Source organism: Octopus sinensis, linkage group LG17, assembly GCF_006345805.1.
Source record: "Octopus sinensis linkage group LG17, ASM634580v1, whole genome shotgun sequence".
In the NCBI taxonomy this organism is placed as follows: domain Eukaryota; kingdom Metazoa; phylum Mollusca; class Cephalopoda; order Octopoda; family Octopodidae; genus Octopus; species Octopus sinensis.
This window is the reverse complement of record NC_043013.1, coordinates 13091684-13103476: the sequence shown is the minus strand read 5'-3', so window position 1 is coordinate 13103476 and position 11793 is coordinate 13091684. Positions and strand designations below refer to the sequence as shown.

At 37.1% G+C, this 11793-nt stretch overlaps 1 protein-coding gene across 1 annotated transcript in view; it reads right to left on the bottom strand.

Annotated features, from left to right (window-relative positions):
- LOC115221041 overlaps positions 1-11793 on the bottom strand; it is a 248440-nt gene that overhangs the window by 184399 nt on the left and 52248 nt on the right. Inside the window, exons 14-17 of the mRNA XM_036510314.1 lie at positions 10435-10466; positions 7445-7526; positions 1952-2135; positions 421-560 (exon numbers count right to left, since the gene is read on the bottom strand). Coding sequence (XP_036366207.1) covers positions 421-560; positions 1952-2135; positions 7445-7526; positions 10435-10466 — 438 coding nt within the window. The remainder of the gene's footprint in view (positions 1-420; positions 561-1951; positions 2136-7444; positions 7527-10434; positions 10467-11793) is intronic.

Below are 11793 nucleotides of genomic sequence, written 5' to 3'. Positions count from 1 at the left end.
GGTAAGGAAACTAAGGCAAAGTAGAATAAAAGGTTTTCCCCAGATACAATGAAATACCAGCAGTAGAAGTGAACTCATTTTCTATCGTCAGGTGACAAACACCTTATTCACTCAGCTGGTTTTGCTTTTATAATTCAGGTAAAACAGAAAAAAATACGCACATGAAAGTCACGAACCTTGACTATATTACTTCACATATCATAAAATTAGCATTTCATCATAAATTATATGGGTCTTTTCTTGATCCCTTGCTGTAATCTGGTACTTAAATGTTCCACCTCAATAATTAATATCAAAATTTCAAGCACCAACAGTATAATATAAATCAATACGTAATGTTACTACGGAGAAAGGATAAGATTAGAACATTTTTTTTAAGAATAGGAAAAAAATTTAACAAAAATTTACTTTGTTACTCACTCTCAATTTTTTGTCTTTTACATAGTTCCGATCTGCAATACCAATACTATGACAGTTACTCCTAGATGTATAGTCATTTATAGCTTCCCCAACACATTTCGCAACTCCAGTATGTAAACCTTCACTTATGATCCAGACATCTGCGAAACAAGAGATCAATAATTATATTTAAATATTGGTTTCTTATTCTAAAATTACACAAGAGTTTTGGAGAAAATGCTTTGTGATATCTAATTATATTCCTTCACATAGTGACTTCAAAACAACTGAAAGGGCTGGAATTTTCTCTTTTTCCATATAATCTTGCAGAAATATGCACCTGTCGTTAACTGAGGTCGGTTTAACTATTGATATATTTCTCATTATGTAAGCAAGGATATGATGTATTGAATCAACCCAGAATCTACTGTTATCAATTTTTAAATCAATCTTTGACAAGATAGGTAGAATAAGATGAATCGCTGGCAAAATTTGAACTTGTAACGAAACGAAATAAAATACTAAATACTAAAATACATTTACGAGTCCAGCTTTTTCCAGACACAGACGTCTTCTCCCAGCATATTTGATTTATTCCATATTGCAAACTAGAAATGTGTTGTATGTTAGAGAAAGAGTTAAATCTTAGATGAAAGTGTGACAGGGTTTCACTTATTGGCTCAAGTTTAGTAATATTCTGGAATAATGAATGAATGTCACTCTTTCCATTTCTCAATGCCTCAAAAATAGGAGTTTTTCAAGCAATATTCAAAGAGAGATGGAAGAGTGCAAAGAGAAATATTATACTTAAGTAAGCCTGTCAAAATAACGATCAGCTCTGGACTACTGAAAGGTAGATGAGAGTGGCGTGAATGATGCGAGTGAATGGGTCTGCGCAGAGCACACGCCTCTAATTGGAGAAAAGGAAAGAAACATAATTCTCTGCCCCAAAATTCAGGGTACCCATGGTTTTTATAAGGTTTTTCCATGAGCAGTTCTTGAACGTCTCCCCACTGTTGAGGATTATACGTTGTTAAATTTGTTTCGTTTCCTTCCATTATGCTAAAGCTGTTTACACGCAAAACTCTCACAACACACCATCATTCACATACAGAAATTATTTGCTTTGCCATGTACTGTCCATAATGTTTTTCGTAATGTAAACACTTTGTGATCAATAAAGAAATTATCATCATCATCATCATCATCACCATCATCATTATTACTGAGTGAGAGAACGGTGCATGCCATCAAAGTGACATTGGGGTACAAATATATGAAACCCAATATACCCATCATGACTACCCGACTAAAAAGGGTGCACTAGGAACGTGTATCACAACCATATGTACGGCACAAGGTGATCTCATATCAAGATAAACACCTTGCAGGTGGGGTCCAGTTAAAATTTTTTGAGGTCGAGTAGCCCGTCCCATTCAAAAGGTCCCTGTACAAGGTTTGTTTAAGGATGTTTAATAAAACATTACTGTTGTTGTTGTTGTTTCTGTTGCTGTTATTGTTGTTATTATTTTTATTAAATAAAACTTTATACCATTGTCTCTTGCTGCTTTAACCAAGCCACGCCCAAGAGCTTGTTTAGTAAATGGATTCAACTGGACGTCTTCTCTTCCGCCAATCACAGAAATAAGTAAGCTTGGCAATGAGGATCTCGACCATCGATGCATTAACAAGTGAATTATTGCTTTCATTGGGGTTTGGTGAATCTTGTAATCAATCTATATGTGAGGAAAAATGCATTTAATTAATGTAACTTAATGTGTGATACAATGAAATAAAAACATTCAAATGCTGGCAGTTTTGTGAACAGATTTCATTGTGATGATTTATTGTTTGTATTCATAATATTGAGAATTGTGGTATTTGACATTAAGTATTTCAGATGTTATGGGTTTGTCCTGTCACAGATGAAATCTGGAAAATTCAAGCAACAATTTCAAGGATTATCAGCCATAAATGTTATTGTAATAATTATTTATTATAATATGTTTATTATCTTGCTATATATGTTCAATAGTGTAACAGATATGAATATTTCCCTCATATGTAGAGTTTAGTCATGGTTGGATGCTTCAAGCTCTTGCTTGAAGTAGTTGAGATCCTCCCAGGTAAGTGGTTACGGAGACATCACCATGCATAGAACCGATGAGGTCACTAGTGTTCTCTATCGCTGGTGGCCCCGTACCAGCCCCTCTGCATTTTCCACTGTGGCATCAAGATTCTAGAAATATTCGCCAATCACGTGCAGCCATACGGTGCGGGGCCTGCCATAAAGCCTCTCCTTGTCCTCAGCTTCAGCTTCGAATGAGAGTAAAGCCCATGTAGAATGATCTAACAGGAAATGGAGAGCATGTCCGTATCAGGGAATATGACAGAGAACTGTGAGATGAGAAGCTGGGTGCTGATGCATGCGCGCACTTAATTCTTTGTTGCAAACATGATGGTACCACCTGATGTACTTAAATGTTCTGCTATTGAAGCCGCCGACCTTCTTTGCCAGGGTCTTCGAGGGGGGCCAGGTTTCTGCTCGATAGAGGAGAATGGCGAGGGCCGATGCATTGTAGATGCAGAGTTTCATCTTCTGGGAGACAGAGCAGTGGCTCCAAAGAGGTTTCATTGTTGATAATTATGGAGCCCAGGGGATGAGGGAGCTAACAAATTTCACGACGTCGGGGCCAGTATGGAGAGAGGGAAGTTCCAGGCCATCCCAAACATGCATCAGCTTCGTCTTCGCCAAACTTATCAGAAAGCAAAGTTTGGCTGATTTTTCTCGGAATCTGGTGAGTACGTCCCCTTAGCTGGTCGATTAATTTAATGAATAAGGTGGTGTCATCTGCATACACAAAATTGATAAGGTGGTATTTTTAGAAACTCGTTCACAGACCTTGATAATCGGTAACACAGTTAAAGTGTTCAAGCACGGCCACACAGCCACATCTGAACTTTAATGTTGATGAGGAACCAGGCAGAATCTTTGCTGTTCGCCCAGATGCAGCTCTTGGCACTGTTATGGAGCTGCTGGAACAGAGTTGTGATCTTGGGAGAGGCACCGATGAGCTCGAGAATTTTCCACAAGAATGCATGATCGACTGTGTTTAAAGCCATCTGGAAATCGATAAAGGCGATGTAGAGTTGGCGATCTTTGCGAAACTCCTGAAATCTTTCAATGATGAGACGAAGGGCAAAACTATGATCTGTGATAGTTCGATTCTGCATGAATCCGGATTGTTGTGAGTGGCGTCTGCTTCTAATGGCATGAAGAGCACGACTGAGAAAGATGCTGGTGAAGAGCTTGCTCGGGATAGGGAGGAGGATGATGTCCCTGTGGTCATTACAGGCGAGTTTGTTGTCCTTTAACTTCAAGAAGGGGAGAATGGGTTCAGTCATTTAGGAGCTGCTCTGACACTCATACATGTTTGGTGATGCAAGTGAATCCCTGTGTCATGTTTTCTCCGCCAGGCTTCAATATCTCCGCAGTGGTAGAGCAGATTCCAAGACCTTTGGCATTGAGCATTGAGCGTCATCTTTAGAGCGGCAATGACTTCGTTGAGGGTGACAGGATCGAGTCTACAAGCGTCATTGGTTGCATCTGTGACTGCAGTGACGGTTAGGCTGGGATCAATTGGGACAGGCGGGGATGAAGAAGGCTGGAGGGCTCCTTCCAGAGTTCGGATAGACTTTCTCCGTGGTGATGACTTTGCTATTGGTACCCCTTGCCGGGGCTATCTTAAACTGGAGACCATCACGAGCTCTGTGGTGCAAGTTGAATACCCGACTGATTGTCGTTGTTCTTTGCTGCTGCATGCAGGCGCTCAATTTTTCCCACCCAGAACTTCTCTTGGTCGTCTGATATGGCATTGTTGCATACCCTTTGAGCCGGTGATACACCCTCATGATACACCACAAAGGCAAACCTTGCAGCGGTAGTTTATTATCTCATGCGCTCACAGTAAAAATCCAGCGCCGCTTAGGAAGAGTTCTTGAACATACCAGGACGTTACATGCATACTGGTTAACACTTGATTTGAAGATCTCCCAGTTATCAGTTTCATTCATAGCTAGGATGCTGAAATGATTGGTGCTAGAGTACACAAATTTTGAGGCGATATTGGGATCACGGAGACAGGATAAGTTAGGGTGTAGCTGGCATTTGGTGGCGGGGTCACAACCAGCAATCGATGATCGGTATTACCGAGTTAAGCACCTCTGTAGACTAGACTTGGCAGTTAGTAACAAATGACCTCCAGCGGCGGGAGATGATGATATGGTCAATCGACTTCTGGGTGTAACCGTCCGGACTGTACCAAGTCCAGTGATGGCTAAGTTTGCGGGAGAAACATGTGTCTGCAATATAAAGGTTGTTGTAACGGCATCGGAGCAGAGGTGATTACCACTGTCATTGGTGACTGGGTCGGCAAAGGTTGTACCAATAGGCTGAGTCTGGAGTCGGTCGGTCGAAAAGAGTGGACAGCAAATTATCAGTCACCGGGTTCCGAAAACTGGGTGACTTGCTGACATGCTTGGGCATGGTAAGTGCCATGCTGTAGAGGCTCATTGGGTCTTTGGGATCGCTCCAGATAAAGTAACAATCACCTTCGATGAAATTATCATTGCCAGGACAGCGTGTCACGCTGAGTCCGCCAAGGTGATGTTGTAGCACAGTAGCTATCAGGACAACAGAGTGTGTGACCTGGGACGATGGAGTGACAGGAAATTCCATATATCAATACACATTCTGTAGTATAAGTTGATTTCTCGTTGGTCGGGAACATGCAGGTTCTCCACGGGATAATCAGATGAGAGTACTGACATCTTGGAGATGAGCCAACGCGCTGTGGGTCGCCGTTAATCTGGAACCTCCCCGGAAGACTTGTCAGTCTAATGCAGCCCTACCATGGATTTAAAATTTAGAATATAAAATTTAGAATTAGTCATTTCTCGAGACAATTATTTTCTACATAATATTCTATTATTCTATTCTATATTGTAATATTTATTCCAATAATTCTGCCACAACAGAAAAGAATTCTAATATTGATGAGGTATACAGTTAAGAAATATTGGAATTCAGTTTAGATCAACATATTCATTACATCATTAGAATAAAATAGACTATTGTCCAAGTGGTAGATACAAAACATAAGTACATGTATGCATGTGTGCTTGCATGTACATACATACACACATACATACATACATACATACATGGTGGCCGTTATGGTCAGAGCGATACTCGAGACGTGTGTAATTCCTGCTCATATGAAAGCAACGTACCAAATATTGGAAAAGTTAAGCTACAGAGTGCGGTAAAATCACTTAAGATTAATTCTTCATAAGTGTTTTGAATATTACGGATATTGCAGCATTATTATACATCTTAACACATTTTTGTAAACACAGCCTTTTAACGTTACACACATAACGAAATAAGTCAAGTAACATTTCAATAAGTACGTTTCAATGCAATTGTAGATTTAAAAACAACTTGAAAGATTAATCAAGCTGTGAATAACTTTTAATTTAATCCTGACAAAAAATTGTCAAAATTTTTAATAAAGATCACTGTCTATTTTGAAAAACAAATACAAATATCAATGAATTAACAAAATCCTCATGGCTAGACGTATAAGTCTCCTTCAACCAAATCGTGACTACAATCACTGTGTACATTGGACATACGATTTGAACAAAGATTTATATGAAGCATATGTACAATCTGAGCACAGGAAGATCGCTTTTATGCAAAAGCTAAAAGATTTGTGGAAGCGTGAACTTCAATTATTAGATTTTCCCTTGAAAACATTCAAATGAACTAGGAAAACGTATCATCTTCTTGTATAAAATAGACCTGTATGTGTGTGTGCGTGTGCGTGCGTGTGTGTCTATTCGCTTTTCACGCGAAAACGGCTGCACGAATTACTTCCATACTTGAGATGCATAAATAATTTGACCTCGGGTATATAATAGGGTTTTTATTATTTTTATAATTAAAAATAAATAAATATTATTTTATATTTATGATTCACTTATTTAAAAAGGTTTCTCAATGTCAACTTCCGGTACTGACTTAGCAAAGGCGAAATTTTCCGTTTTCATTTGCAAAATCTCTCATTCTCTAAGCTGACGTTTACATTTCAAGTCCTAATTCACTATTTGCAAACAACTATGACAAATTACCGATATGGTGTGTGTGGCTTTCATAAACCATTCATCTGCTGCTAGTCCCATTTTTGACCACCAGATCCCAAAGTAAGGAATTCTGTCAAAGGTTTTCCGCTGGTTAATGAATGTCAAATACAGCAGCTTACTTTTGCCCAGATACTTCTCCTTCAGTTACTTCACCAAAAGCAGGGCATATTTAGTACTTGTCCATGGCACAAAACCAAACTATATCTCGTCTAGTGTAACTTTTTCTCTAATTACTTAAGCTGTGGTTGTTTCCATAACTTTTGTGCTCTTGTCCAGCAATTTTATACTTTCTCTAGCATCTCCTTTATTCTTGTAACAGTTCACTGTAATGCTACAATGCAAGTCCTTATGCATACCACTTTTCTGTAAAATTCGATTGACTGTAACAAATAACAAAGCCATATCTCACACTGCCAAGTATTTTAAACATTATAGCAACAATTCCTAATGGTTCATGGGGTTTCTCCTGCTTTCATATTCTTCAGTACTTTGTCTATCATATTGCTACCAACTAGAATCACTAGGCCCTCTACTGGATCAATGTTGGGAAGATCTTTATTTCATGTAATCTCCACATATAATAACCTTTAATGGTAGCACTTTTAAGTCTTTTCTTTTCAGAATCACTAAGAGCATTGCTATCCATCCATATACACCAACATGAAAAATAATAGCCAACTGTACAAAAAATGAAAAAGTATCTAAAAATATTCACAAAAACCGTGTAAAACGTTGCTGCTATAGAAATCCAACGACAAAATAATGAACTGATTATTGGATAAAATTTCTACAAACAGATGTTGTCAATAAAAATAAAGAGAACATTAAAAACAATTACCTTTGCAATTTTCCGGTCACCTTTTTCAAACTTTACCTTACCAAATTCATCACATGAACTAATTCTTTTTTCATAGACAGATCTAAACCAAATAAACAGTTGAAGTAAAATTCTGATAGGGAAGGTAGAAAATGGTAAATAACAAAATCAAGAGATAAAGAACCACCCTAGTGAAAACTATAAATATTTACAGATATAGAGACATAAATCCATATCCAGAAATAGATAAATGATGGGTTAAACAGTTGTTAATAATACTTATATAGTAAGTAGAGAAAAGATATGCAGAGAAGGCTATGCTTTGCTGAAGAAATCTAATTAGACCAGAATATGTAAACAGTTATTGTAGTAGGATCATTAGAGGGTCACAAAAAATGTCTTGTGGTATTAGTTCCAGCTTTTTATATACTAAGTTCAAATCCCATTGAGATCAGCTTCGCTTATTATCCTTCTGGTGTTAATAAAATAAAGTACCAGTTAAGTAATGAAGTTGGTGTTATTGACTAATTCCTTCACCTTAAACTGTTGGCCTTATACTTAATTTAGAAGCAAATTTCTCATCACTACATTATTGTATCATTAACTTGATTGCTATTTTCTGTAGTTATGGAGTTCTGTGTTATTTCCTTCAATCATTATAATAAAAATGTTTTGACGTCTTCTCATGTAGAGCATTGTAAATCAGCATAATGATTCTCTTATATTTCATTGTATAAGTATGAAGAAAGTTATGTTTGTCTGAGAAGAGAAAAGTAAGCCAGGAACCAGAAATTGCATTAAATTAGTATCAGACAATGAGCTAATGATTTCTTGATATTCATTAAAATGAATTAAATTTTTCTCAGTATTTTAAATATAATGGAAATAAGGCGATGAGGTGGTAGAATTGTTTGAGCATATTTCTTCTGATCCTTAATGTTCTGGGTTCAAATCCTGCTGAGGCTATCATTATCTTTCATCCTCTTGGGCATTGATAAAATAAAATAGCAGTCAAGTACTGAGGTTCATGGTATAGATTAAGACCTTCTCTTAAATATTGTTAGCCTTATGTTTAAATTAGAAAATGTTTTCATCCTGATTAGAGTTAGGAGATGTGTGATGTGATGACTATCATGACATTTCCTTGACGCAATTGTTTCGGGGTTCAACATTCAGCCTCAGATAAAGTCATTTGACAAACAAGTACAACATCAAAATTAATGAATATATTCATCTATGGACACACACATACACACACACACACACACATACACACACACACACATACACACACACACACACACATACACACATCCACATGCACAGAGCCTGTCAACATGCTGGTGGAGTTTACAAATTTCTCCAATGCTAGAGTTCATACACCAATCAAATTTTATAATTAACCATTAATTAGTTTCCCCTAATTCTTTTCTTTCTCTTTCCCCCATCCCTTCTGCTAAACCTGATTAACTCTCCCTTTGTGGCTATTATCCACCACTGGAATTTAAATTTATTTCTGTTTTTCTCCAAGTCCTTCCTTCATTTCCCATCCACCACAGATGTACATACACACATATTCACACTACTTGAATCTTACTCCTTCCCTTTCCCATATGCATATTGTATAGAGACACACACCTGTTACTATTTACTCTTACCTTATTTCTTTTTACCTGAGTTCCACATGGACATCAACAACTCATCTCCACTCTCCTCAACTAGAAATCACATACCTACTATCACTTCCTGTATCCATTGCCATGATAACTATCTGAAATAAAACATGGATAATCCTCTTCTCCTTCCTTTCATATTCTCTCTCTCTCTCTTGGAAGAAGTCTTTTGCTTCAATCTTTGTTGTCTTTTTCCATTTCCACTTGGCTTAAAACACTGACTTTGCTTTATATTATCATATTTTTGTTTCTTTGAATTATTTTTGCTGATGTGGACTAAGAGGATTTCATGCTTTGATTGCTGCTTAGCCACAATAACTTAGGAAGGAGGGGAAACTGGAATCTATAAAATTGTTAAGTAACAATAAACTAGACATTTTGATCTTCATCCCAAACTGCCAAAGTAGCATGGGTTTCATGTAACCTTTTGAGATTTTTTCATATTTAATAATAAGTAAGAAAAAATAATAAAGTTCTCACAACTATATATGTTGTGGTGGCTCTCATTCATCATCCATGATGAAGTCATCTTAGTTTCTTCACACAAAATTACAATCAAATGTCTTGCCAGAAAAGTAAAATTTCAAAATCAATAAATCTCTCTCTCTTTTTCTTTCTGTCTCTCTCGTTCCTTCTCTCTCTCGCTTTCTCTCTCCGTCTTTTCCTGTCGCTCTGTCACTCGGTCTCTCCTTCTTTCTGTTTCTCTCTTTGTCACTCTGCATCTCTTTCTGACTCCCCCTCTCTCTCTCTCTCACTCATTCTATGCTTGAATATAATTAGGAACATCATTAGCAGATGTTATGGATTTCTCATTAAGTTCACAAACCAGTTTTAACTTTTGCTTAAATTACATTGAATTGTTTCTTACAGAATAGAGAATGAAATCAATATCACAAAATTTAACTTCTTTCATCCCACCCCCCCAAAAATTAGTCTGATTGTCAAAATTATTAATGCTATAGCTATCTTAAGAGAGATAAGTGTAGACAAATGATGGGTGCCAACCAAACTTTGCATTTTTGATCCCACTGTTAGTTTCAATCCTTCGACAATTCATGAATAATACCAATGATGAAACAGAGTAAGGTTTCAAAGTGTAGCAATTTGGTATATTTCCAACAAATTACGAGAATAGTGTTGTATAATAATCAACAATTGATCGTAAGAGTTATCTCCCTTGGCCATTAGGGTTTATTAACATCCCCAGAAGTTTTTATCTACTAATTACAGTATAATCTCAGCAAATCAAAAATTTTGATCACTTATATATTTTTACTGAAACCCTTCCATATATGCACTTATATGTTACCAGATTTAGGGATATATTTCTTGCATTACCTCGCTTCTTCTGAAGTGTCCACATCATCTTCCTGAAAATAAAAGAAATGATATGGAATTTTAGAAGGAATGATGTAGTTTCAACTTTTCACATTGATGCAATATCGCAGAGTCTTTAAATTTTACAACAAATTATACAGAGAAGCCATAACTGAATATAAACAGTACAAGATATGAGAGTAACCACAATTATCCTATCCATATTAACACAGATATACACGATTTCTTCTTTTCTTATTTATAAGTTTTACTATGGTACATTGCATTTCACACAGGATTTGAATGGATGAAATCTTCTGGTGAGAAACAGTTCCACATGATGTCAAAAGAACTTCATTTGACCAATTTAAACTTCTGTGTAAAATTTGTAACAAATGTCAGACTGGGAAAGTTATATGAGACCTCTAAAAATGACTAAAAAGAAGGGTAGATGGAGTACAGACAAAGTGGTTCTGTTATTAAATATTCTGCAGCCTTCACAAAAATAAATTGAACTTTTAACTTTATAAACTTGGTTTTGTGGAGCTGGATTCCGACTCCACCACCCGATGAATAAAGGTGAACACGCTCATTTCTATTAAATAGAATAGACAACTGCCCAGTCATTAGCAGTTGATTGACAGCGATTGATTGGTAAGCAATTAACTGTGGTCTGTGGCAGAGATCGTTTACCCGCTTGTAACAGTAATAGTATTCCTTCATGTAAATACTTTTTTCCTCTGCTTCGTTTAATTACTTATCCAACATACAAGGATTTAAAAATGGGGACGAGTTGTTCGAAGATTGCGTTGGACGTTCAATTATTTTTATCTTTTTGTTTGTACAAAATCAAAGAAAACGTTGTTTTAACATGGATGATTTGTTGGCCTCCATCTTTTACTCTTAGCGTTGTTGAGAAAAGTTTCTATTTTCAAAGTTATTTCGTGTTAAATTTGTCGTATTTCGGTAATTTCAACCAATCAGCGACGTGTATTCAGCTCAAAATTACTGCTGTTGTTTGTCAACAACAACTTCCGGCGGTGTATATTTCGTTTGTCACTGTTATTTATGACATATTTCATCTCAGTTACGTTCGTATGAATAAACGAGTGTTCCGCAAACCGGTCACCCAAGCGGCGTTCCGTTTGACCGACGTACAGAGAAGGACAGAGAGAGCAGGACATGCAGTAAGTGACGTTGCTAGAAGTGCAGGTGAAGGAGTCAGTGATATGATAGGGACGATGATGTGTGTCTGTGAGGATGGTGGTGTTGGAGAGGTAAGGACAAATGCGGCAGCGGGGGCAGGAGCAGGGAACGAGCCGTGTTGGGAGGTGGGGCTAGGGAAGAAACTATGGACCAGGAGGTCACGTAGGTTGTGGG